The sequence below is a fragment of the Pavona decussata genome, unplaced genomic scaffold (genome assembly GCF_977016875.1).
Source record: "Pavona decussata unplaced genomic scaffold, jaPavDecu1.1 SCAFFOLD_6, whole genome shotgun sequence".
Taxonomy (NCBI): domain Eukaryota; kingdom Metazoa; phylum Cnidaria; class Anthozoa; order Scleractinia; family Agariciidae; genus Pavona; species Pavona decussata.
In genome coordinates, this window is record NW_028145430.1 from 5,622,003 (window position 1) to 5,649,760 (window position 27,758).

Sequence of the window (27,758 nt, forward strand, 5' to 3'; positions counted from 1 at the left end):
CTTAGTTTCCCGCGGTAGAACACTTCAAGTCGAGGTTCATTGAGGTCGTTTGGGAAAATGGCGGCGAATTTAGACTGGGTTTGCATCCCAGTGTTGCTATGAACTATAATTCAATATGCCTTTACAACCTTTTACGTTTGACGCAAAACCAGACATCCGCCTTGTGGTTTATGGAGATACAGTTTATAAGATAAAGGTGACTTGCAGGCAGTCTTCTAACAGGTAACTGTGTCTGTGCAGTGGTCTGTTATCATCAAAACTGTATTAATGGGTCATTTTTTGTTAGCGGCAAATATTCGTACAGCCCCGTACTTATGCATGTAGACAGTTTTCCAATTGTTGTTCTTTAGAGTGAAAGGAATAAAACCCGTGATAACGAATATAAGGGAGGCTTCTTGAAAAAGCACAGTAACTCCGCTGGGAGCAGGGGACTGTGACTTCAAAGATTCAAAGAAGAGTGACGAGGGTGCTACCAGAGTCTAGTTTTAACCCTTTTGAGAAGTGCCAATTCTGACAAATGGAAGTGCTTATATCCTTCCCTTCATATTTTTTTTCTGGCTTATACCTTATTATATATATTATAACCTTCCCCAAAAGAATGCCTTCCTCTTATTCTGAGTAAACTGTTTTCCATTCACTCTGCTGTCAGGAGCAGAATGAATTGAATGATATTTTGTCCACTCCGAACACAAAATAGCTCCCAGTAGAACATGAATACTATCTATTCCGTGTATTCCTATCTCGGAATAGTCCCAAAAGAGCGTGCCCCAAAGTCACAACAAGCACTTCATCGATATTATACAGGAGTTCCTCCATCCCCACCCCCACCCATTTCCCACTCTGGAGTAACTCAAGCTTGCATGTGTCTTAATTTCCTGAACAGAACTAGAATTACTACTATATATACACATAGGTATCAAAACTATTGGCCTGACTTCAAAATCCTCAGCCCGCTTGACAGTCAACTAAAAAAAAAAACAACTCCCACAGTCATCAAACATTCAAGCCAAATTTTATGATAAAATATAATAGCACTATGTGTCGCAAAAACAAACTGCTAACTGACCAATATGACTATTGCTCATTCTTTAAATGTGTGATCACAATATACACTTTAGACAAAGTACACTTAAGCCGCGGCCGCAAGAGCGATTTTTTGCTCACGCAGGTGATGCGATTTTTTCAAATTTTGTCGCGTCGCCAGCGCGAGAGGGTGGCTACACGAGTGACAAATTCTAGCGAGTTTGGCGACAAATTGAAAGCCGCGTGAATCGCGTACTTCAAGAGACCTGGCGCTGTAAACAGACATGGCGGACGGCCCTTTCGGACGAGAATATTGTTTTATCGCCTATTTGCATTCTTCTTGACGATAAAAAGCAAACGAAGGAAGAAGAAAATTAAGAAAAGGTCAACATGAGTCCGTCCGTGGCTCGCAAAGAGAAAAGAATAAGGATTTTACCATCAACTTCTAACGGAAATTTCAGTCGTTGATATCCCGGCGTTTCCCGAGTTTTTGCGGATGACGAGGCTTAGTTGCAGGGTGGCTACACGGGCGCTATCTCTACGATTTTGTCGCAAAAATTTCAATTCTGGCGACTTTTTTCTTGCGATTTTTTCACCTGTCGCGTCGCAAGTTCGAGGGTGGCTACACGCGCTGGCGGCGCGACAAAATTTGAAAAAATCGCATCACCTGCGCGAGCAAGAAATCGCTCGTGTGGCCGCGGCTTTAATCTTTATTATTCATCAACTTTGGGACTAGAGGACTGTGGTAGTGCTAGTCTTACACTCTCACCTTAATTTTTAGTTGACTGTGGGAATGTATAAGCACCAGTCTTACACGCTCAATCTTAATTATTCATTGACTACAGACTATGGGAACACTACATGTAAGTCTTATACACTTGATCTTAATATTATTCATCTACTATGGACTATGGGAGCACTATCTTTTAAACTCACTTAATCTTTCTTTTTCATTGAGTATGGGACTGCAGCACTGGGGGAGTGCTATTTTACATGTAGTTTAACTCTGAAATTAAATATTCAATGACTGTGGGGCCCCGGGAGCAGTTGATTTGTGCTATTATAAGTGGGCTGGGTATTCAGAAATTGCTCCAAATAATGTTTCATTTTAAATTGTTCACCAGTTGCTTTTATAGCTATTATCTCATTATAACTAGGCAGGTCTAAATTTATTTGTCCCTTGATGTTGATAACAGAGACAACATTCGGAGGTTATGTAGAGATGAGAAAAACCACAAGGATCTGGAGGTTTGTTTGTCTTCTGTTAATTCTTTTCACCGTGATTTAAGCTTAAATTTGCTACAAATTATTGAATTCAGTTTGTTCAATACAAGCATCACCTGCATTTACCATTGGCCAAAATGACCAGTAATATTTTTGTAGCAAAAAAAAATTGTGATTTTGAATGGCAGAGTCATATACTAAAAGTAAGAAAAGTGCAAAGTTCGCAAACCAAGGATTATATTGATATTGCCTCCATCATCTTTCTCTGTACGGTGGATTCCACAACAAGGGCTTATTAGTTAATTATGTTTGTTTTTCCAGAGAGTAGTCTGTGTCATATTAAATTCAGATGATCTGTTACCTGTGCAGACAGACAGTTTCGTTGTCTATCCATGTATCCTTTTACATTCCTTCTAGTTCAGGTATTAATTTAGAATTCATAGATAATGGAATGTCACAGTTGTAAAAAGGGTTTGAAAAATTGCCATTTCCAGAGGGGTGGGGTGGGGATTCAAACCAAAAACCCCTCCATGGAAGGGGGTATAGATATTTTTTCAAACAACACAATAGAAAAGAGCTCTACATTCAACTGTTTATTTAACGTCCAGCATCATTCTTTCCTTGATTTTTTAAGTTATAGTTCCCACTGTATGTATAATTTATAATTTTCATGTAGAATAACTTTTTACATACTTTACTAATGTGAATAATATTATATTCTTTAAACATCCCTCTCAATCTACTGCCCCAAGAATATACCCCAAAAAATCTTGATACATTTAGTTATATCAGAGTTTTTTGGTTCTCATTTGGTCAAAGAATACTATAATAATTGCCTGATCATCACAGCTGAACACTAAAGTTTGTAAATGAATGGCCTGGGCATTTACTCAAGTACCAGTATGGTATTCATTGGTCCACGGGCATATTTTATTCAAGTAAAGCAGTGATAGAGAAAGAATTTAACTTGTGCTAATGAAACATTCAGAGCTCCCTTTTCCTCAACACTAGGACTAAGGGTTTATAATCATAATTTATTATAATTATTATTAATAAAAATTTTACTAGATAAAATCTTAATAAGTGAGGGGTTTTTTTTAATAAAAACTAAACTAGTGAGCAGCACTCTGCGAATTGTAGTTGTATAACTTCTTTATTTCTCCTACGCGTTTCATGCGACTAGCGCACACTTTGTCAGGGAGTTTAACAATACAACATGATGTGCCTGCATATATACCTAACTCGTGCTTAGAGTTTACATATTTTCGTAAAAACACACCTACGGAATTGCATATAGGAAAGACAAACCCCGCGGTAATGCGTCTAGGAAACAGGCGGTAGATTTCGGCAAGGCGTGACATACTTTGTGCGTGATATAATTTTGGGGCCCACAGTTCTAAAACTGTGGGCCCCAAAATTACGCACACGCACAAAGTATGTCACACCTTGCCGAAATCTACCGCCTGTTTCCTAGACGCATTACCGCGGGGTTTGTCTTTCCTATGTGCAATTCCGTAGGTGTGTTTTTACAAAAATATGTAAACTCTAAGCATGAGTTAGGTATATATGCAGGCACATCATGTTGTATTGTTAAACTCCCTGACGAAGTGTGCACTAGTCACACGAAACGCGTAGGAGAAATAAAGAAGTTATACAACTACCGTTTGCAGAGTGCTGCTCACTAGTTTAGTTTTTATTAAATAATTTTATTAAATAGTTTTTATTAAATAATTTTATTAAATTGCATTATATGAACGTGAAATAAACTTAGCTATGTTGGACAAAACACACTGGGAGACAAGCAACAAAGTGCTGTTTTCTCGGCATGGTCAATCCCTTGAGGCTCATCAGTATGCATTTACCTTATATGTGGAAGAGAGACAAGCAGTTCACAGACCAGCTTCTCATGCAGGTGCAAAACTTTTGATAATTAGCATTCATTATGTATATCATTATTTTGTTGACTTGTTTCCATGATAATGACTTTTATTTTGTTGTCTGTAATGTCTGTAACTTGTAGGCAGGTCTTTCCAAGAGGGAGAACAAATTGATGAAGCAGCAAAGGTACAATTAAACGTAATCTTTCTATTGTAGTAAGTTATTCCTGTAATCCAGGCCTCTTCAGTGAAAGTTATTGTTTTTCAAACAAAGAGAGCTGTAATAGTAGCTTTTGTACATGTAGTCATACACTTGATTTAGATCCCGACATTACCTTCTGTTACTACCACAATTTTTTTGATAGCTTAAAAATGCAGATTTTAAAAGTTTAATTTATAAAGAGAAGGTTAATTTTGGCAAGCTACAACCCTTTGAGCCTGCAGTGAACACTGCGTTCTTTTATGCACCTTCCTGTCACTGTTAGACCCGAGTTTCCCAACCCCTCCCCCAACCCTTACAGTGACGTTAACAGAGTTGAATTTTTTTGTAGCCTGTTGGTACTGCTGCTGAGGAGAGAACCGGTATGTGTGATAAAACAACATACTCCCAAATCATGTTACCTGAACTATTCAAATGATTTCAATGCAACCAAAATATCTTAAGCATTTGGAGTGCATAGAGTGGCAGGGGTTCATGATCTGTGCACTGTGTTGTTTGCTTGGACAAGTTAGTTTGCAGTGCACCTTTAACATACTGATAAACTGGAAACATTGAACGACAGCTCACCAATAAACCTGTTGGGCATCTGTCTGTTAACTGTCAGCTGACAAACAACCAACTGTAGGCCGAGAGACAGCCAACGGTTGGCCAACAGGCACTCTTTCGCAATTACCAGCTGCTGCAGACAGGAATGCCAGACCTGGCAGAGTACCAGGAATCAAACCTAAATGCATGTGACCACAGCTATAACCTATCCCCTTGCTGCTTGAATATTACAAAGTCACCTAACTGCCTGTAAAACCTAACAAAGTGCAGGAAGTAACCCTCGCCAGATAGCATGATTTTATTGAATTCGTTTTAGTCTGTACTTTCTGTAAAAATAATTCATCTTGGAAAATTTCTTTACAGTTGACACTATCATGTGAATGTCACTAATTTTAAACTCACTGTATGCCAGCCGTTGTATTTTGTGAAATGCAGTTGTTTCCATGGTGATTTATTTCATATGCTCAATTCACACCAAGCTGCTTACACGGTTTAAAATTCTTTTATTCATAGAAGTTCCTTACTGCTCTTTTTTTTACTTCAATTTAAGCATAATAGAAACACAATCTAGAGCTATACTTCCCCTCCTACTTGAGCCCTATAGTAAATTCAGGCTTTTTTATTTAACCTCCTTTAACTAAACTCTTATAGACTATAAAATGACGTCATAAAATGTTCAAAACTGAAATGGAACCACGAGCAACAGGCCAGTTTTTTCACTGCCAAGTTTTGTTCATTTTATGGCGTCATTTTATGGTCTATAAGAGTATAGACCATAGCAAAGTGCCATCGATTTGTTTTTTTTTTGTTGTTGTTTTTTGTTTTGTTTTGTTTTGTTTTTTTCAATAACATGCAGAAGTGCGAGCGGAATTGGCTTTATTTTCTGTTAAGAAAGTCCGTGGGTTACACCTGATGTCATTTTTATTGTCTGTACTCTTCTAGACAATAGCTATGAGCCAATCAGCGTGTGGGAATTTGGACAGTTATTTTAACAATAAAATTTGTCAACATTTCTAACTCCCAAAAATTGGATCCAATGAACCCAAGAAAATTTCCCATTTGTTCAAAAACTACCTACAAAAATTTTATACACGCATTACATCCCGTCTGGAGAGGAAGGAAGTAGTAATTCTGACATCTTATCATCTTATCTTTTCCCAGTGGAAAACGGGTGTAAGTGATGATTTGTCCTTGAAACTCAAATTTCTCCAAAATTTGCTCTAATTTGGTATGTACAGCTGTTTCGAAAAAGGTTCATCATCATTTATTTGCCTTACTCAAAAAAAAGAAATCATTCAATTTACAAGTTAAGGTAATGGCGAGGAGACCTCAAGAAACCACCATGGATTCTGAGCTTTTATTGAAATTTATTAGGTATTTCCCAGACTACCTTTATGGAAACAGTTGTATACAGACTGGCTGTTTTGTCAGAAACGTAGCTTCATATTTTCTTCTTTTTTTTTTTGTTTGCTTGTTTGTTTTAAGTGCTCGAGTTTTTTTTGTCCCAACAAACTCATAACTTTAGCTAAGAACTCTGAACTAACTGTTCATTGATGCTTGAAATGGTTTCCTTTCTTCTGTGTTTAAAGCCAAACAAAAGTTCAAACGTGATAACAAGTCTGAGTGTTATTTGGATAAATTTGGATCCTAAAGGACAAATTGTCGGTTGTTCCCATTTTCCACCGGGCTCCCCTTGTGTAAGAAGCAAGTCTCACAAGGCAAACCAATGATATTATTGTGCGTGTCATTAACCAACAGTCACCGAGTATGGGCAGAAGAACCGTCATGATGTTGAAGAGAAAGATTTGAAGGAGTTTCTCAGATTACAAAAGATGGCCAGTGACGATGATGAGCAAACAGAAGGTTCGTTCCTGTTTGTTTGTTTGTTTGTTTGTTTGTGTTGAGCACACCTAGTCAGTCAAGGTCCAGAATAGGTTGGTCAGGGACGGGTTTCGGTAAAATTGGACAGAGAGAAAACATCAAATCAAGCCACGCTTGTCACATTTCACAGCAGTCAAAAGCCAGGTTCGACTGACGATTTGAACTCTGGTTTACACACACAATTGCAATTACTTTTGCAATGTGACAATTGAGTCACTTTCCTTGCATTTAAAAGTGCTCGCGCGTGCTTGCATTTGCAGAGCTCGAGTTCACACCTTAAATAAAATCCAAACGCATGCATGCCTGCTTCGTGCCTTCTGTATTTACAGTGACTTCAGTATCAAACTTGGGACAAAATACCAATGCAAACCTAGAGTAAGAGAAAAGACTGAGAAAGAAGGCTAGATCCGTTCACGTGGAAGATATTCTACTTTTGCCCTACTTTTTTCTCTTTCGTTAAAGGCGCTGTTACACTAGGCAATTTTTCTTGCAACTTGTCTCACAATTTCGTTACGCCGTTGTGACACAAGTTGCACGGATTGTCTCCTAGTGTAACATGCCCTGAAATGAACATGCCTTGCAACGTTTCTGTTGCAGTCACCCTTGCACACAGTAGTACCGCCATCTACTTCCTGCAACGATTGCGGTAACAAAAAAAATTGCGAGACATGTTCGTTTCAGGGCATGTAACACAAGGCAACGATTCGTGCAACTTGTGTCACAGACAAGTTGCAAGAAAAATTGCCTAGTGCCTTAAGCATGCATGGAGAGAACTTTTAGCAGGAAGTTCCGATATAAAAGCCCGACCTGCTGGTCATTCACATCTTCAATTGTCAATTAGCCGCTTAGATGAAAGCAACTGGCAAAAAAAGTGTCTTTTCTTTAACCATAACTGTTGAAGTTTGTTTAATTTTTGACGTCATCAGGAACTTGTTTCTGTTGTGATATTTAGACTTTCTATATAAGATAAGCTCCTTTGTTTCAGAGGTGAGCAGCTCGAAAGAACATTGCCATGAATGAAAGACGCCTAAGTTTGTATTAAGCCACAGGATAGTGTGAAATGAAGGAGGAGCTTTCTATTTTATAGTGGGACTTTTTGTTTAAAATATTTTTTGTAATTGTTTTTGAGTAGTATGCCTCTGGTGCTTCCAGACTTGATGCTGTTTATTACCTTGACAGATTCTGAACAAAGTGAGGAGCCTGCCGCCTCAGGACTGCAGAGAGTTTTCAAGTACGTGATAGGTAGATCTTAATCATTTCAATGCCTTTCCTTATTGGATAAGAGCCGATTCTTGTTTGTTACGTATACGAGGGCTTCATTGAGTAAAATAAGGTCCCCCCCCCCCCCCAGCTTTATCAGGAATATCAGATCATGTGCAGCGTAAAGCGCAATTTGGGTATTGAGCTTTCAAAGTTGGTGTTTGGTGAATTGCGCAGGAATATCCAACGCAACATTTTGTTGTTAGTGCTCCAATCTTTGAGGTAAACATTTTATACATGTAATTATTAAAAACTGGATCATTGTATAATGCAATTCCAGGGTTTTGATTGGCTTAGCGGCCATGGTATATGAGCAATTATACCATGGCCGAGAAATGGCGACCATTAAATTGCCTTCTGGTCGTTCTTGCACTGCGAAATCAGTAAGATCTAGCAATATTTCTCGGTTGTTTTTAATAAAACAATTATTCCACTTGCGCTTGTTGGATATGAGATGATTATAGCCAACTCGGCGCTACGCGCCTCGTTGGCTATCTATCATCTCATATCCAACGCGCGCTCGTGGAATAATTGTTAATTATAATCCATCAAATATTTTCGCTCGCGCGCGATTGGTGTAAACGCCTCACGTGACCGAATATACTCCCAGCTAAAACTGGGGAATATCTGATGATATTCCCCAATTTCAAAAACTCAAAGGCGCGTCTTGTTTACAATTAAACTTAATGTCAAGATGGGGGAACGGTTTGCTTTTGTGACTGAAGGAGAGATAAACCTGCTGGTCGATGAAGCAGTATCAGAAAACAACATACGCTCTAAACGTTTTTGACGGTAAACTGTTCTTAAACGAAATGTTCAAATACCCAAGCTCGTTGCTACATGTTGCGAAAAATATTTGAAGGATAATAACCACAATAGCCTCCATTTGGCTTTAAAAATATGCTCAGATATTTGTCCTTGGACATTATCTGCTCCTCAAAGCTCACAGTTTTCCTCGAGCTTCGCTTTCGGAAGACTGTTCGCTTCTCGGAACAGATAATGTCCGCGGACAAATATCTGAGCATATTTTTGCGGCAAATGGAGGCTATTGTTTATTTATACCATGCCCGAGAAGTAGCGACCATAAATTGTTTTCTGGTTGCTCTTGAAAAGGAAATCAGCAAGGCCTACCAATATTACTTGATTGTTTTTAATAAAACAATTATTCCACTCGCGCTTGTTGGATATGAGATTATTATAGCCAACGAGGCGCGTAGCGCCGAGTTGGCTATCTGTCATCTCATATCCAACGCGCACTCGTGGAATAATTGTTAGTTATGAAGGGGAAATGATAGTGATACGTATCTTTCATCAGCGAGCTTTACAGTACAACTTAGAATAGTGTAATGTTTTTGGATAATGATATAATTTTTGTAGTGGTATTTTAGAGAGGTTTTCCATGAGAGTCGTTAAACCAAAGCCCTTGTTATTACTGACTAGTCCCAGCAAACGCAAATAACACAATGAACCCATCATACACGTGACAGGCGCTTGGTAAGCGCGGGAAAACCCTGCCACAGGTTTGTTGCTAATTGGTTAAGAAAGTGGCGCTAGGTTTTTAACCAATCACACAAGAGTAAGCCATTTTCATAATGGCGTCATTAATAATAATGGTAATACCTGAAAACAAGCTGGTGAGCTGTCTCATTAAAGCTAAGCGTATCTACACAATAAACTTGACTTGACTTCAAATTTTGTAATCCCAATGGAGAGCAAAAAACAATAGCTCTAATTAGCATGAGAAAAAAAAACTGAAGGATTGTGGTTGTTTTAGTCAAATGACGCCATAGTAAAAATCTCCTATTGATTTCAACAGTAAAATGAAAATCATTTTGTATATTGTGGTTATTATTTAGTGCGTTGGTATCGCCTGTACGATCATTCCTTGGACAGTGAGCGTGGATGCTTCACGGCTGGCTGGGAATTTCAAGGACATTGAGGCGGCAGGAACGCCGTTTTGATTATTTTTCATATTTATTGTATCAGATTAAAGAAGATATTAGTTTTAACAAGGAAAGCAGCAAAAACTTGAACGAAAAGTAATTTACTCTTTACTCTCTGTAAATAGTGTCTTAATTTATATTATTTATAAAACAACAGCCGTAATTTTGTTACAATTTTTACGACGAAGTTTTGCTATAAGGCTGTACTGTAAATTAAAAATAAATTCATCTTAGATGCCTTTAAATTTTTATGTAATTAGATGATAGCGTAAAAAGTACCTTCACTGTAAAAAAAATTGTTGGTATTTAAAGGTATTTATGGAAGACAGCGTTGTTGTTTTTAATGTCTTATTATCAACACGTGCCTTCCCAGTTTGCTGACACGAGAATATTAGAACGCGCAGTAGCTTCTGAGGAAGTACGAACTACTACGACTGTTTAGAGTTCTCCGGCGCAAACATCCTGCAGTGTGATTATAGATTTATCGAAAGAAGGAAAACAAAGGGAGATAACAGCCTGTAAGAGCATACACATTATCCGCTTCTTGTTTGAAAAGGCGACCGCTCTCTCAGGCTTACCAGATAAACCTCCAAAATATATTTTTCATTTCAATATCTTTCAGTTAAGAACATCTTCTCCGTGTTCATGTAGAGTTAAAGGAACACGTACAGAACTTTCAGAGAACAGTAACTTGTTATGAAAACACAGTTCGTAATCTACAGAGTCTTTCTACTGCCGTTTGGAGCTCAATGTTTCTTCAACTCTTTGGAACAAGGGAAAACTAGTAAAAGCCTCCGCGTATAATTTATTTTGTGTTGTAAACAATACGGCTTTCAACCCGGCGATTAGAGCGCGCGCTCACCAAGTGTTATTTAACTGATAAAGCTGCCAGCTCACGTACCTTCTATTTTTTCATCAAATGAGAAGCAGAGGGGCGAATGCTTACAAACTCTTCTTTTCTTTAGGAGGGCCATTACTAGGTCAACAGTAGTGTTAAAGTTTTATTTAGTTGGTTTCCCTCCAGGAATTGTCCTGGCGTAATGTGCCCTTGTGCCTTTGGAACAAGGGAAAACTAGTAAAAGCCTCCGCGTATAATTTATTTTGTGTTGTAAACAATACGGCTTTCAACCCGGCGATTAGAGCGCGCGCTCACCAAGTGTTATTTAACTGATAAAGCTGCCAGCTCACGTACCTTCTATTTTTTCATCAAATGAGAAGCAGAGGGGCGAATGCTTACAAACTCTTCTTTTCTTTAGGAGGGCCATTACTAGGTCAACAGTAGTGTTAAAGTTTTATTTAGTTGGTTTCCCTCCAGGAATTGTCCTGGCGTAATGTGCCCTTGTGCCTTTGGAACAAGGGAAAACTAGTAAAAGCCTCCGCGTATAATTTATTTTGTGTTGTAAACAATACGGCTTTCAACCCGGCGATTAGAGCGCGCGCTCACCAAGTGTTATTTAACTGATAAAGCTGCCAGCTCACGTACCTTCTATTTTTTCATCAAATGAGAAGCAGAGGGGCGAATGCTTACAAACTCTTCTTTTCTTTAGGAGGGCCATTACTAGGTCAACAGTAGTGTTAAAGTTTTATTTAGTTGGTTTCCCTCCAGGAATTGTCCTGGCGTAATGTGCCCTTTTTAATGGTCAAGCCTACACGATTTCAGTTCATAACTGCACGCAATATACAACAAGATTAATAACAGTTTTTAGCCTTTACACACACATGCAATACGTTAAATTTAAACTTGGCAGGTTTAGGCGAAACAACTCAGTCTTGACAGAATGCATATCGCGATGCAGCTAACGTGTTGACATGTGTACTGCGGAGTGACCGCTCAACGTGATCACAGTATTCGGCACTGAGCGATTTGAGAGTACGAATGGCAACTGTCATCAACTTATACTCACTAAACAAGGAAACTCTTATTACAAAATACTGTGGACATATTCAGCGTATAATAATCATGGCAATTATGTACACGACTGAGTCACGACAGCTTGCTTATTGAGATTGTGATAAAACAGGTCAACTTCTCATGAATATCACTTTGGCTGCGTACAATTCGTGAGGAAATCTTGAATATTATGTTTTCCTTCTTGAAAAACAAGTGCATTTGTCAATTGTGCCATAACATGTTATCACTGCTGGACTAATCATACCTTAGTTGTGCTATATCACGACACCGTACGTAAAACTCAATATCAATTAAAATATCTCTTTTAAAACAGCTTAATTTTATTCAGCTTTCAAGACAAACCGGCTGTTCCTTGGACGAAGCCTTAGTACGTTGACAATTTATTACATTACTTATGGTAAAAATGAAGTCTATTATTTCCCAATGCTCTGTTTTTAATTGTGTTCGTTAAATGTTGTGAAGTTCGCATTGCGTAGGTTCTGTTCGTCCTCCTTCACGAGATCCTGAAGCAATTTCTTAACCAGTCCGGCAATGCTGCTTTGCTTTCGTGTCTTCCAGGCCTTGCGCAAAATGTCCTGCCCTATCTTCTTCCAGTGTGTTTAATATATACTACAACAAGAGTTACAATAATTGTAGTATTCGCTTCAATAACTACAGTAGTTTTATCTGCATCCATAGCGGAATGCTTGAACCCAAAGCTTGTCAGTATCGCTCAAGCTCTGCGGTCGAGAGAAATGAGAAGCTCGTGAAGAAAATCTTGGAGTTGTTTTTTTCTGTTCTTTGTGAAGGTGACTTGTTTGTTGTACCTTGGAGGGAGTCACGCTGCCCGTGCTGCCATCTTGTCGACCTTGAATATGCCCTTTCCTTTTATCTCTAGTCCTCTGTTGTTTTCTCTTGAAGAAAATAAACTGAAAACAACCACAAAACAAGAAAATAACAGACAAGACCCCAGCTGCGCTCATGTTGTTTGGCTGTACTTTGCGTTGTTGGTTGCTTTTGTCGGAAGTGAAATTTAAACCTTCCAGTGAAACCAACAATGAACCAATGTATTTTTCGCTGAGGATGTTCAACACCAGAGTGGACTAGTTTTCAACTCGTTACGCTGTTTCAAAAGCTTTTATGACTTCGTTGGAGCCTTACCACGTTTTAGTTTGCAGAGATGCCTGCGCAGGATGAAGACTAACATGTACTAAACATGTTTGTATTCATCAGTGACTGGTATAAATGGCTGACTGTCACGTCCACTGGTCACGTCTCACCAGTGAAAGGTCAACAAAGTGTGTCTGCAAACTCTTAAAACAAAATAATTTGGTTCCGCCAGAAAGATCTATTGGTTAAACTCTATATTTCGGAGTCACGCGTCCTATCATGTCGTCTTCCGCGTAAGCTGTAATATTTTAGCTTCAGCGCTTCCGATCACGAAACACGTCAAAGTTTCAGAAGCGCGTCGAATATAACTTTTAAAAAAGTTTGCTTGTGTTTTCCTTAAACCTGCGCGCTGACGTCTCTTGCTCAAAGTGGAAAGGAGTCTGGGGTCTGCCACCTATGCTTGACATTTTGGGTGGTCGCTTTCTGGAGATTCAACCCAGCGTCAATTCGTATTAAATCACTAAACCCAGGCGGTGTGCGTCACGAAATTCGACCAATCAGAATGCGTTATTTTATCAGTAGTCTTCGCGCCCAAGAACATCAGTCTGGAGAGGTCAGCATGTCGAAAATCTCGTCACGAACGAAGTCTGTGACATTTTCTCCCGGTTGAAATTCGTTTTAAGGTTAGAGGAACAAATTGGCTTGATGCTGGTTAGGTTACTTTTTAAGCTGAAGCATTTGCTCGCGCTTGTAGCCATTTCAAAGGTGACGACCTCGCGCCTGCCGCCATGTTGTTTTGTTCGTTGATTTACTGCATTTCTTGAGGCTAAAGCTACTTACTCTTGCTGGATTTGGCCAATACTTTTGCACATTAAGCTAGCTTAGCCTTTCTACTTTAGAATTTTCGGGGTCTACCCGGGTCTACCCCTTATGGTTTTTCCGTTGGAAGCCGTTGAACTAATAGAGAATCTACGAAGAGATCGTGTAAACAAAGTAGCTCAACTGCCGGGAAACCGACCGGAAAAAGCCAACGGGCGAATGCTTTTTCTCTTCAACATATCCAGGAAGGAAATGTAGATCTCTATCACCCTGAGATAAAAACGTAAACTACAATTGAGCGAAAAAAATGAAAAATAAACTGCGAGCAGTCGTACTTTTCCCTTAGGTAACGCGCGCAAAGTGACAGTAAAATTATGCAAATTACTAAAATGAACTCGCGGCTGCGGCCTCACCGCTCGCTAGATCCATTGCGTGCCGCAGAACTTAGGAGAAAGAGATCACTCGACCGCTCGCGGTCTAAATATATATATAATAAAGCGTCTATAAGCAGACGTGACGGCACAAAATACTAGTATAAGAATAAACATAAAAAAATTCTCGCCTTTGATTGTCTCCGAAACGGGAATAACTCAACGAAATCGCCTTGTATATCCAACAAAAAGCATCTACGGCTGCCACTAGACCGTTAAAATTTGCCAAATTGCTGTCTTTAGTGATAGATTTTGGAAAAAGAAGCAAAGTGTGAATGCCCAGTTTCAGTGCGACTGTAAATCGACATAAGTCTTACGTTGGAGAGATGTTTACTCGATCGTGACCAGAGGCAAATGAGCCATTTCCATGCTTTTACCCAGCACCCTTTGTGGGTCGTGACGCACACCGCCTGCACTAAACCTGTAAATTTTGCTACCGCTTACTGCGGGGTAAACTCCCTGCATGTCGAGTACCCCCTCAACAAAGGTCAGAATAAACTTTCTCAAAATCCGTTTTCGTTCGGGTCGCTCGTCGTTCAATCTAGGCTTGAAGCGAGTCTACGGTCAGAGCTACTTTATTGTTTCTATTCTCGTACACGTGATTAACCATAAATGTGTCGTTACGTATAAGTAGCCTCAGTTGGTCACGATGGATGTCAGTACGCGAGTTAGCCCGTCACTGTCTTGGATTTTACTGCCCATCTTGGTTGGTATTTTCACCCTACTTCTGTTTCACTATCTTAAAAGAGGAGCTAAAGTTAACATCAGGGGAAAGTATGTTCTTATCACGGGCTGCGACTCTGGCTTCGGTCGAGCTACAGCCATTCAACTGGACAAGATGGGAGTGTGTGTACTGGCGACTTGTTTGACAAAAGAAGGAGAAGAGAGCTTAAGATCAGTGGCAAGCAACAAACTGAAAACATTTCAATTGGATGTGACAAATTCAGAGCAGATAAAAAACGTCTTTGATAAAGTAAAGAAGTTGGTTGATAGTGAGGCAGGCGAGTGATTTTATGTTAATACTATAACCTAACCATGATAGCTCTTTCCACGTTTTTTAATCGCTTATTAGCATATATATATATATATATATATATACGATACAAATGATAATTCATCTGTGTGGATTAGTGATCGTCTATGATCTGGCTTTTTACATGTTTCTACATGTTTTTAGTTTTAGTTGATTTTTTTCCAACCTGAATTCAATATTGAATATTTTGCATATTTAACAAAATATACAATTTGTTATGACTGACTTCAGCTTATGTAATTTGTCTGTGTACTATGTTTATTCAGAACTGATGTTACTGAAGTTAGTTCCCTGCCTAACCATATATCGTTATTAATCACAGCTCGCCAAAGATGTACACGGCCTTGAGGATCCTTGAGTTTCACATGCCCAAGACGGAATAACGCCGTCACGGTTACTTGGGTTTTACCTTGAGATGATCTGTTGCTCAAGCGTATACAGACTCCTGCTTGTGTTTTCAACTTTTGACCTAGTTTATCCCAGTTCCCACAGTTAAGTGAGCAAGCGATTAACGTAACAACCCCCTTAAAGGCTGTTGCTAATTTGGAACTGAAGAACCTGCTTGCTATTTTCTTTCCTCCAGTGTACAAAAATATATTAAACAGCCCGTGTTTGTCAATTCTACAGCTGACTTGTGGGGCCTGGTAAATAATGCTGGGATTGGACATGTACTGCCTCTCGAATGGACTCCGCTGAGTATCTTCAAAAGTACTGCAGACGTGAACCTCTGGGGAATGATTGACATGACAACAACCTTTCTGCCACTTGTGAAGAAAGCCAGGGGACGAGTTGTGAATTTCTCAAGTGTCGCTGGTAGGGAAAAGTTCATTGGTACAACAATGATTGTATAATCTGGTTCCCAGATCTTAGTCAGGAGGAAATCAGGCGATCTTTGGTGGTGTCGTTGTTTACATGTTTTACTGAGGAAGACCATACAAAATTTAGCCGCATGTAAAACTGATGCGATCAGTTGAAAGTTAGAACATTAAAAGACGTTTATGTAGCTGGCCGGGTAGCTATTCTTTTCACACAGCCATAATAGGAATATCCATGTAAATTTGGCGTTTATGAAAAACAGACATCTGCAGTTTCTATCACTGTCCGCATATTTGCTACATTCTGTAAATGAGACAAACTCTTTTCATTTATTGCATGTTTTGTTTTCCAACTAATTACATAGTTCAGTTTCCTATAATCTAACATGATGATAATGCAGAGCTTACCTATGCAAAGATCGGTCTGTTGCGTTATAGTTTTTTCATGTGTTTCTAACCGTACTGGGACTGACACTGTACCGTGGGTAATGGGCTCCTGATCGGATAAATGGAAAATCCCTAAACCAGGAACTGTGATAAGACTGTAAATCTATCTCATGATGAGGGAATGAGTGCGCCAGAAGTGACACTGTTTGTTGAATTCGGCAAAGACTTAAACAAAGTGAATGAATCTCAGTCGTCAAGAGTCGTGACGGGCTGTTGATCTCTCAATGGCTAACCCGAAAATACTGTCAGTAAGTTAAAACGATGTTACCGCGATTAGGGAAAAGACGAAGACAAATGACTACATTTTCCGCAGTCAAAACAGTATTCAAATCTTGAATGCAGCTGTGACTAGTGTCAAGACTTGCACGGTGTGTTGCGTGTGCAAGTCAGCTGTACATACGAGTTTTGAACGAATCTCTCCCAAATCACGTACGGTTAGAAACGACATAACGAAACAATTAAAATTTTCGAACATTCGTGTAGATAAATAATCAAATTACTCGGTACAACAAAACTTTTTCATCAAATAGATCCTCGCAGTTAGTACGCAACTTAAGCAGTCAAAAGAAAGCCTGGAAAAATTCAGGCTTAAACGGGATTCGAACCTATGACCTTGGTAAAGCACTGCACCGGCATCGCAGAGGTCATGGGTTCGAATCCCGTTTAAGCCTGAATTTTTTTCAGGCTTTCTTTTCGCAACTGTTCAGTTAGGTTGCGTACTAACCGACTGCGAGGATATTTCTTCTATTTGATCTTTCATCCGCAGTTCAAAATGTATGTTTCATATATTTACATTCATTTAAGACTTTTTTATTTCTTCAAGCTATATATATTATATGTGCCTGCGTCCATTAGAGAAGAGATAATCCCCTTTTAAATGTTTCAGTCCCCAGCTGATGGCGATCTGTCAATCCACAGGTGTGGTATTAGGAAAAGTAGCGGACATACTTCTGAAAGCACCGGACGTAAAGGCGCCTCACGAGCGCCGAAGGCGCAAGCACCTAGGGGCCGTTTGGGGGCATGCTCCCCCAGGAAATTTTTAAAATAGAATACTCAGAAACGCCATTTCCAGCGTTTCTGTAACCAAGGAAATAGTTTCCTAGGCAATGCTGGCGCTCACTAAAATTCTCTTTAAAAAGTAAATTACTGAATGAAAATGGTCAGTTGGTAGGGGGATAAGTAAGCAATAAGCAAAGAAAAAAGAGTTATATGGCCGTTTTGAAGAATGTAATTGATTATTCTGTTATCCTCTAGTCAGTATGTTTATGAGACGCCTCAGTAAGAAAAATATATAATACAGTAGTAAAAAAAATCGCCAATATTGATCTCAAAGTACCGGACGTGGAATGGCTCTCGACCGGACAAAACGTCCGGCCTCCCGCCTCAAATGAAAACCCCGCCTGCATGTGTATCCTGAGATAGTTTGTTGTCTGTTCTCATTCCATTTATTTTGTTATCATTTTGTTTTTCAACAAAACACAGGTCGTGTTTCGTCCCACTTCTTTTCAGCCTACAGTGTAAGCAAATTTGGTGTCGAGGCGTTTTCAGATGCCCTAAGACGAGAGATGTATTCCTGGGGGGTAAAAGTGAGTATCGTGGAACCAGGGGCGTTCAAAACAAACATCAATGTGTCGTCCAAGTTTGAAAGAGATTTTAAGGAACACTTTGAAAACCTGAATGACCAGAAAAAGGAAGAATATGGCGAGGAATTCTTGGAAGCAGGTACATAGTCATCCTGCACAATTGCTCTTACTCATTTCTCTCCTATAAAGCATACAAATAGTGTTTCAGCCCAGTTCCGATTAACAATGTGAAGAGTATGCTCAGTGCTATTCCTCCATGATCTTATATGTCGTGCAGAATTGTAGGCTTGCCACAGGAAGTGGAAGCTACAGGCCTTGAGGGTAGGTTACGACAAAAAACCTGAAGATGGAAATTTGCTTCGAACAAACTTTGTCAAAGAGTTCATATATCTGGCCAAAATATTTTCTTCTTCCTGGAAACTGTTGGTTGCTGAAATGCTACAACCACCTACGGTAACCGTTGCGTAATTGTAAGGTTTTGTATGGCAGAAAAAAGTTTCCTATTTGAAGGCAAAATTACGATTGATTGATTGATTGATTGATTGATTGATTGATTGATTGATTGATTGATTGATTGATTGATTGATTGATTGATTGATTGATTGATTGATTGATTTTTTGATTGCGTGGCCGTTTTTATGTTGTGTCCTTTTTGAGTCGATTCAAAGCAATTTCCAAGGAGTTTAGTTCCACTGTTTTTACTTTGCATACCTCACCATCGTTAGGCTGCTCTGTGACAGATAGCGAGTAGCGAAAAGGCGTTTAATCAGTCGCGCAGTTTCAACTTCAAATCTGAATAATGCAGTGAAGCAAAGTTTCATTTCAGAGAAATTCCGTTTCGATTTCTGTGTGAAACTTAATGCGTACATTTACGAGTATAGGTGAGATTTCTTTATGGTGCCTAGGTAAATATGACGAAAATATCTTTGGGTTTCGACTGTAATAATTTCGAGGTCTAGTATGTTTTGCGTTTGAAAGTAAAAGTCATCATGTTCGGACTCATTGTATACAGATAATGAGATTAATAATGCAAAAATCCCACAAATTTCCACGTTTTTGACGGCAAACCATCTCTTTTTGCGACAGGCAGCTATTAATATCACTTTATCATAACGTATTACCGTATATATATTTTCCTTTGTAGCACTAAAGCCCTTTACAAGTTATCCCGTTTCTGATCGCCTGTCTTTAGTTGTGGACGCAGTCGTAGATGCTTTGACGTCAAAAGTGCCTCGTTTCCGTTACGCAGCTGGTTTGGATGCAAAGATGCTGTTGACATTGGTGGCCTGGTTACCAGACTTTGCTACAGACTTCGTTCTTTGCTATTTGTTTCCAATACCAACGCCAAAAGGATGCCAGTCAGGTTAGCAATATGCGCAGTGGTGGTATTCTGCGACATAGCGTAGATGGCTGTAAATATTAGTGATCTTCTTGTATGAGCAGCAATCCTAAGATTACCGCAATCATTAAAGAGACGAGAGGCTGTTGTTGATGGCCAATTAAAAGTTTAAAAATACGAAATTTCTGGGGTTTTTTTGCTTGTTTGTTTGTTTGTTTCTTTTTGGTTTTTTTGTATGATGTTGTCATATCCACGACGCCGAGGTGGCTTAATGTCATTTAACCACTTTACCTGTCGACCTATGTATATGATTTTTTTTCATATTTTTAATCTTTTAATTAAGATGTCCCTCTAACGGATTTTCCCAATTTCTTCAAGTTCAAAGAAACGCACGAAATCTCGGGCAATTTCTCTACTCAGTTATATACATTTTTTACATTTTATAGCCAGCTGGGGCCAGGTTCACAAAGACCTCTCAGTAAGTTGACATGTATCCTACTAAGTCTTGCTTCTTAACAATAGTCTATAGTCTATACTATTGTTTAGAAACATTTCTTGGGATATGTCTTAATTTTAAGAGGGCTTTGTAATTTAGGAAAATTTGTTTGGGTTTCAGTGACAGACAAGTCATCAACTTTCAAATTTTGTCAAATTAGCTGATGGTTGAAAAATAAAGATATGTAGGCACCTTTTTGGCAATCATCGAAACTTTTGGCAAAGGGGAGGAGGGGGGGGGGGTTCTTTCATTGTTTTCACTAATCCCGGGTCACTCTAAGCCACTATCACAAAGTTTGTAACAGCTGTAGACGTTTGCGGTTATGGAACTAGATTAAAAGTCATGGAAAATCATTCCCAGTTTTGTTGCTGTTGTGTTGATATTTGGAGAGTTTTAAATCGGCTTTGCTATAGTACTGGTGCTACTACAGTCACTCTTCACAAGATATACAGGTTGAAAACCAGACCAGAAAACATTTCGTCGGCCATTATGTGAATAATTTAGTTATTTGATTAATTTTAGTTGGAGTAGTATTCAGCACGATGTACAAAGATTATAAGTTTACAGATCCAAGTTGAAAGAGCCATTTTTCACAATATAACAACAGCCGTATGCATACCATTAAAACTTTCCAGTACATTACTTTGATATTTCAATTACCATGATGACAGGAAATAAGACTGAATTTTATATATGACATATTGTTTTGTAACAGTCAATTGCAGTCCCTATCTGACGCCATTTTATGCGATCGTCGTTAGCCATCTCTCCCAAATTTGTTATCTCTCCATTGCGCATGTCACCTTCCCTCAATCTTGGCTGTCCACATTTCCCAATAAATGGTTTCCATATTGAGTATTCTATCTTTCTGGAAATACCGTTTATACCATAAATCTTTTTTCTCTGAATCACTTGCAAACTATTCTGTGCTGCTGTCGTTGTGAGTTATGCCTTTACCCCATACGTGAGCTTTAAGAGAAGAGTTTGACATTGGTAAGCGCTTTTCGACTTTTCTATAACCCAAATCACCAAATGCCTTCCATGCAGTTTTGATTCTGATGTCGCTTTCCTCCCGTTTTAAATAAAGATTTAAGGTCGAACCAACACTTGTACCCTTTTAGTATTCTCTCTCGACTGACCCTTATTCTCATATATTTTCAGATATAGTTTCTTTTACCCTTTTATGAATCTCAGTTTACACTTCTTTCCTGGCTTTTCCTAATCAAGTTTTAAAATATTTAAACTTGAGCACAACATCAGTTAGCACAGGAAGGAGCACCTAAGTCGTTTATTTGATTCAACAGATAGATTTATTCTACCAGAATACTAATCGATGTTTTGATGTTTATTTTTAGGTAATTTTAATCGGATAAACATTTTATTGATTCGTTGGTTAATTTCTATAGGCAAACCATTGCTACATTGTGAGATAAGAGAGTTTAGTAAGGACTTTTCAGATCCCTGATGAGGTCCGCTAGCCGATCGCAAGCTTGTACAGTCAGCTTGTGTTTCGCTCCCAGCTGTGATCTGTAAGCTAAAAATGAATAAAATAAAGTCAAAAACAAGCGCAAACTGACGCCTCTCCCTCTCCCTCGCAAGGTCTTATTTGACCGAAGTTTTGATTTTACGGCATAATTTCCGGTCAAGTTGTACGGACGTAACTCATTGTCTCCACGGTTCCTTTACTGTACGGTTCTGATGTACTAAAACATAATAAGCAACTTAAATGGCCTTAGAATATTGGCAGGTACCACTTTAAATGCTTTCTCGTCGTGGTTACATGTTTCTTAGTAACAGTCATGGCAAGTCGAGTAGTAAAATTATCATTTGCTCGCAGAGCCCTTGGATTGAATTGTCATTTGCATAATTTATACCTTCGGATCTTTGGATCTGAACAAAAAACAACAACAACTATACGCCAACTTTCTCGACAAGATTGTCATCTCTCAAGGGGGTGATACCATTTATAATACAGCTATTTCAATTAACGTTGTCGGATTAAAATCAAGCTAAAAGACAAGACCGCAATGTTTTGTGGGATTATTTTTTATGAATAATTTCATCAAAATCATCCCTACACGTGCAGGTCATTGTACTGCTAATTACAACCTATTGTTTTCTCCAGGCATGACTGATTTTGATTAATTTATTTATAAAAGTCCCACGTAAACTTTCGGTCTTGTCTTTTAGCTTCATGCTTTGAACCGACAACGTTAATTAAAATAGCTGTATACATATGGTAATAATGAAACAAAAAGCTGTGCCAGCGTTGTTGCTGCTGTTTGATCGCATTGTATATGCTTCCATGCTAGAATTTTGACTAGTTATTTCTAAATAGCTGAGTTTAATCGTTTGTCTGACGATCGCGTCACATAGATGTGGATCGCGACGTTTCGACCGCTCAGTATACTGCTGGTCTTCATCAGGCGATGATGTCAACTGATTGCGTAACAGTATAAGTACCGAGACCCACATTGGTACACCCGTAGGGTTAAAGAGGCTATTCACATAAGACTTCACCCTGACAACATAAACAAGGATAATGAAATTGAACTTCCAGAAACGTGGATGCCCACGATCAAACAACACAGCACCAACCAGTACCAAGGCGAGCCACCGAGGGAACAATTTCTAGTCTAAACGACAAGGATTGAAATCCTCCAATCAACAACAGCCTAGGAGAGGATCGAAATGCACCAATCAACACAAACCAAGGTGCTACTTGTACTGTTATGCACTCAGTTGACCGTAAAATCATTTCAAACCACGATGACGAACACCTTTCATAATATTTCTAAATAGTTACTTTAACGTTTTCATGTTTTCATGTTTTTCGTTTCTGGCGGAGTAATAATTACTTAAACACGTTTTGGTCGTATCATACCTTGAGCTGTTCTTAGTATAATGGGATATGCCTCCTCTTGGATGCTAACCAATAATGGTCTTGGAAGCTAAAAGAAACAAAAAGAAATAAAGGTTAAAACGCTGAAGTTGTTTGGAAGAAGGAAACTTTCGATCTTGATGGTCAGCATGCAGACTTCAGCAACTGAGACGTGACATATTTCGAGTAGTAATACCACCAAGGTATTTTGAGCAGATGCAAAAACCAAAAGCGTAAATTTAACCTTCCAAAGGTCTCCAAACCCATTCCGATAGCGTTTGGAGCACGGCTCTTAGGAAGAGCATGTGTGTAAGACCCTGTAATTACGACACAGGACCCCATAGTGTAACAAAGGAGTATTGTTGTCATTGTTATCACTATTACTTCTCACTTTTTTCACTTTTTTATAACTTGAAACACTGACTTATCCTACAATCAGTTGAGAGAGAGTTCCTCTTCGGCTTACAAGTCCGATACCTCAGTTTTGATGCGGTCAGCGGTTCTATCCATGAATTCTTGGTGTTTTGCGTTCTAGGAAATATATGAATACATCAATGTGTGGAATGAGACAGCAGCTGTCCAGCCTAGCAAATAAATGAAAATCTTGATTGTCAAACGCTATGCTCATCCAACTGCTCCTCTTGATCGAGGAGTTTATGGGTGGTCCAAAACATTACTTAGGTCGCAGAAGGTTGCGAGTCATTTATATTTGCAACCCTTTTGCAAGTCTTTTTTTACACCTCCCAGAATGCCTCACGCGCGTGATTAAGGCTCATCAGCACGCAAAGTTTCTGTTGTACCGCAGTCACCCAGTACCCATGCAACATGAGTCAGTATACTGATTTTCTTAAAAAGAGAGGTTCGGCTTTTTCATAATTCATCAACGCTAGTAGGAAACCACTGTAACATACCAATTACAGCGGAAGATGGCAATATCTAATCCTGAAGATTTGACCACACAGAGCAGCAGTAAAGTTCGAGCTACTTCGTTTACACTAGACGAAAACACTGAAATATCGGTTCCAGTTCATTTTGGTATTTTCGTTTCACGTTTGCTCGAATCATCCTTCTCCCTCACTTTCGATGAGGGGCCGCACAGGAAAGCTAACATCCACACCAACAAAGCACGTGAGAGAGGACTCTAGTGCCCAGGGTAAAGGAGCTCTGGTTTGAACAACTCTTGATATTTCAACGAGTTTACATTTACTTTTGGTCAACTTTCATGAGAAGACATGAGAAGAGTCGTTTTCTAAATCGTAAAAGCTGGTTTACAGATAACTTAACAATAACTTGTTTCACCTTAGCAATTGTTTCGTTAGCCTTCTTTGCTGCCTTTAAAGTGTTTATTTTCCACTTAACAAGGGAAGCAGCAAGGGTAAAACCAATGGAACCCTTTTTACCATCACGAACATCCGAGTTCAACATTGATGCCGCCACTGAGGACCTTCTTGATTGCGAGCCTCGCCTCGTTCCAGCGGCATTTGACGTTCCCATGGAGGACTGGGTTTGTAGCTTCATCGCTGCTTCTAGCAAACCTTGTGTCGTGTCTGTTTGTCCTGAGGTGGAAGGGGTGGGGAAATGAGGAGCACCTGCAATGGAGACTCGTCTGGAGCGAGAGGAGCCATGTTCCGCCGAGGGCGGAATGTCAGGAAATTGAGTCACGGAAGCAGTTGAAGATCTTCGACGCCTGTTGGCCCCCAACTGAACAGAATGGGGGAGGGCAAGTGGTTGAATTGTATCAGAGTGTTCCTAGGAAACAATTAAGACATAAATAACAGCCCATCTCTATAACAGGCAAGTCATTGACATAATAGGATGGTAAATAAAACACTCTATGCAGTCTTTGGTGTGACGACTAGTTGTTTTTTATTCCGTATACACCATGTCTACCTAAGGCCTCGGGCTTATCTTAATGTAAGTCTCTTCTATAGTTTTACTGTTCCGCACGCGGTCCAATTAAAACAGACCGTGTAATTTGATTAGCTGCTTGTGCCAGAATTTATTCACCTGGACGGCCCATAACGAATGCTCACATTGGAAAATTTCTATAATTTTTTCTGACACCAAACTTGTTCGGTTCTGATGTGGGCCTCGCCTTTTTTTTTTTTTTTTTTTTTTGCACACATGTGTTTGCATCTGCTTCTTATGTTTGGTCAAAAGCTGTTATATATCTGATAAGGTTCTCTAAAGCCGTCAGACAAACGTCTTCTGTCTATTCTATCCAAAGTGGTCTATCGTCTCATCTTGTGGTTTCTTCCACGTGGTTAGATTGTATTTCTCGAATGCAAAGGAACGGAACCCACTGCCCACCTCTGAATCGTCTTCAGTCTTGTCTTGTGTATCACGTGGGACCTCCACCCTGCTGTTCTCCATTTCTTTGTCTCGGTTTAATGTTTCATCTTGTGATTTCTGACTTTCATCAAGAGGTGTGCCTCGTAAAGCTTTCCCCTTAGCTATCATTTCAGTGTGGAGCTGGGACCTCACCATTCTTGACTCTGTATCGTCTGCAGACTGGGACTGTTCACAGCTATTAAAATGAAAGTTCAAATGTTAGAAAATAGGAGAGGTACGGTACCCTGACCCTCTCTGGTTTTTGTCATAGAAATATATCGCTGAAAATCTCACCTCACAGGTAAGGTTTACGGTCTTCCACATTTTTTCTACTTTGGATTTTCTCCTTCGTGTAAACAATGAAAAATCTGCTGTGTCCAAAACGCTATAGAAACCGAATAGGACAAGTAATTCACGATATTAAAAGGAGGAAAGATTTATCGTATCTTATTCAATACTTGAGATATCAATCTGCTCAGATTTTCAGTAGCAACCCAAAAAAATCACCCGATTTTCTTGCTTTCGCGATCGTATGATATACCGGAAGAATGGCAGCTTAGGTTTAATAAGGCGCAAGCAAAATGTAATCTGAGCTGCTATTGAACTCCGTTTGTGGCACAGGAAAAACGGGGAAATGACTGGCCCTCTGTTTGTCGAGATTCCAGTCCCAACATTTAAGACCACAATCGACACACTCACTCCACTTGACAACTCAACTCAAGTTTCCCTTCTGTAACAAAAGGCGGTTGTCGTAAATAATACGGACCTGCTTACTTCAACGGGAATCAAAGACTTTCTTTTATCCCTTAGCGGATATTGAACTCGTTCACTGGCTGGTGATCTTGTAGTAAATAGAGCATTATGCGTTGGACCACTATGCAGCACCTGGGGCTCGTTACCAAGCTCCTCCGGGGTGATGGCTGCTGAGGTCCAAGGTGTTGTCGTGTTGACGGCTTCACTTTCCGCGCTGGTATCATCCTAGGAGAAAAAGGTAACGGACACCAAACCGATTCCGTTAACCTTAGGCTGCTTTAAAGAAGCAAGTTGTAAACTGTCGTTGTCGCTGTTGTTCTTGTTCTCGCTTTAATTACTTTGCTTTGAATTGCTTTTGTTCTTGATTTTGGTTTTGGAAGGTGGGGCGGTGCAAATAAATTCAGTGTTTTTTTTGTTACGTTTATGTTGGGGGAGAACTCGAGAGAGGTGGGAATGCTACCTTAAAACACCCCGTGTTGTGCTTTTCTGGGTATCGTTTTGATAAGCCTCAGAAAACGCACAGTGAACAAACAGCACTAGCTAAAAAAAGTGTCTCATTGAGTTAAGGTGGATATCGGACTGTTACCTTATCCACGGTGGTACTCTTGTCTCTGGGATCTTCTCGAGTCACATGATCAGTGATCTGAGGGCAAGGCTTATCGTCACTGGTAAGTAAAAAAAAATATCACAACCGCATAAAAAATCACTCCATCACCATAAACAATGGTCAATTGCTCGGCACTCATCATCAAAAACATATGTACTACGACGAGGGATAGTCAGAAGAAATTAATATTGCATGAACGTGCGTTTGAGCTCTCGCTCCCTTTTGTTAAGTCCGACACAGACATCGGATTACCGCTCATGTAAGTGGAGAAGAAGAAGAAGAAGAAGAAGAAGAAGAAGAAGAAGAAGAAGAGAGCGAGGACAACCACGTCAACTTCATATAAAGTGTGGCTTTCTTTCAGCGTCACATCAAGCAGTTAACTAATCGGGCACAATGAAGATCAAAACCAGAAGTATATTTGTGTATTACCTTGCTTGGCACTTGTTGGACATTTATTGCTTAGATAGAGATTTCATTAATTACCCTTGTCATGATTGTCCAAATGTTGTAAGTTTTTTTTAATTTTGGCTTTATTGTTATTACTTACCTCTCAGATAAATCTTCAAACGCAGACTTCGTCTCCCTTGTTAGTCCTATTGTAAAGGGCATGTCTGTTGAACATGTGCCATTCGCACTACAGCTGCGGGGAGCTGTGTCTATCGAGTCAGCGTTAAGTTTCGGGGAAACTGATGGAAGGCTCTTCTTGACCTTCAACTCAGAAAAGATTCCGTCTATTTGTTGTGTATTATCCTCTCCAGCATCAAAAGTCTGACAATTGTCTGTTGCCATTGGAGGAACTTACTCTTTCTATCACCAGTCTTTTTGCTTACTTATACTCACTTTATCTTAAATTGTAGTAGTAGACACTTTATCGCACCTCAGCTGTAAAACCTTGTCAGTGTGGTGATGACGTATGAATGGCCACCTAAAAGCGCGCGTGCGCGTGAACTCTTTATGTGCGATTGAATTTGTGGGGAGGGATTCAATTTGTCAAATGTTGCATTTTGACATGCTGATGACAATTCGACAGGTCACCGAGCTCGTTTTTGAGTTATAATGAGTCTGTTTTTAACAGGTTATATTGTTGCCTTGGTAACGTTATAAACTGAGAAAACAGCCAAAACACTTGTTCGCCAATAATTAGACGTCATTTGTTTGATGAAAACCAGTAACCGTGTTTGTAAAGACCACCGCGACAAAAAAAAAGCACCGGATCCTGTAGTAAAGGACCTAAGCAACAAATTGCCG

At 39.4% G+C, this 27,758-nt stretch overlaps 3 protein-coding genes across 3 annotated transcripts; 2 read left to right on the plus strand and 1 right to left on the minus strand.

The window, feature by feature from the left end:
- Positions 1 to 81: 81 nt before the first annotated feature.
- Positions 82 to 10,292, plus strand: LOC146489377 (uncharacterized). The gene is made up of 9 exons (XM_085108535.1): positions 82 to 222; positions 2,220 to 2,271; positions 2,569 to 2,641; positions 4,028 to 4,159; positions 4,268 to 4,311; positions 4,676 to 4,706; positions 6,649 to 6,753; positions 7,951 to 8,002; positions 9,888 to 10,292. Exons 1-9 carry the CDS (start codon positions 116 to 118, stop codon positions 9,925 to 9,927), a joined length of 636 nt encoding a protein of 211 aa, XP_084964661.1. The 5' UTR covers positions 82 to 115; the 3' UTR covers positions 9,928 to 10,292.
- A 4,361-nt stretch (positions 10,293 to 14,653) lies between these two features.
- LOC146489378 (retinol dehydrogenase 7-like) lies at positions 14,654 to 20,176 on the plus strand. Its single transcript, XM_085108463.1, has 4 exons — positions 14,654 to 15,217; positions 15,886 to 16,071; positions 18,003 to 18,242; positions 19,248 to 20,176. Exons 1-4 carry the CDS (start codon positions 14,875 to 14,877, stop codon positions 19,469 to 19,471), a joined length of 993 nt encoding a protein of 330 aa, XP_084964589.1. The 5' UTR covers positions 14,654 to 14,874; the 3' UTR covers positions 19,472 to 20,176.
- A 923-nt stretch (positions 20,177 to 21,099) lies between these two features.
- LOC146489379 (uncharacterized) lies at positions 21,100 to 27,562 on the minus strand. Its single transcript, XM_085108451.1, has 8 exons — positions 27,058 to 27,562; positions 26,490 to 26,568; positions 25,917 to 26,128; positions 25,130 to 25,346; positions 24,119 to 24,568; positions 23,297 to 23,350; positions 22,823 to 22,889; positions 21,100 to 21,472 (listed from the first exon to the last, which is right to left on the minus strand). Exons 1-8 carry the CDS (start codon positions 27,297 to 27,299, stop codon positions 21,378 to 21,380), a joined length of 1,416 nt encoding a protein of 471 aa, XP_084964577.1. The 5' UTR covers positions 27,300 to 27,562; the 3' UTR covers positions 21,100 to 21,377.
- Positions 27,563 to 27,758: the final 196 nt, after the last annotated feature.

Coding starts and splice junctions, on each gene's coding strand:
- LOC146489377 (XM_085108535.1), top strand. CDS start 116: ATGCCTTTACAACCTTTTACGTTTGACGCAAAACCAGACATCCGCCTT. Junction 4,160..4,267: donor CAGACCAGCTTCTCATGCAG/GTGCAAAACTTT, acceptor TGTAACTTGTAG/GCAGGTCTTTCCAAGAGGGA. Junction 6,754..7,950: donor CGATGATGAGCAAACAGAAG/GTTCGTTCCTGT, acceptor TTACCTTGACAG/ATTCTGAACAAAGTGAGGAG.
- LOC146489378 (XM_085108463.1), top strand. CDS start 14,875: ATGGATGTCAGTACGCGAGTTAGCCCGTCACTGTCTTGGATTTTACTG. Junction 15,218..15,885: donor AGTAAAGAAGTTGGTTGATA/GTGAGGCAGGCG, acceptor TCAATTCTACAG/CTGACTTGTGGGGCCTGGTA. Junction 18,243..19,247: donor CGAGGAATTCTTGGAAGCAG/GTACATAGTCAT, acceptor TTTCCTTTGTAG/CACTAAAGCCCTTTACAAGT.
- LOC146489379 (XM_085108451.1), bottom strand. CDS start 27,299: ATGGCAACAGACAATTGTCAGACTTTTGATGCTGGAGAGGATAATACA. Junction 26,569..27,057: donor TTTGAAGATTTATCTGAGAG/GTAAGTAATAAC, acceptor TTTACTTACCAG/TGACGATAAGCCTTGCCCTC. Junction 24,569..25,129: donor AGACTGAAGACGATTCAGAG/GTGGGCAGTGGG, acceptor ATTGTTTCCTAG/GAACACTCTGATACAATTCA.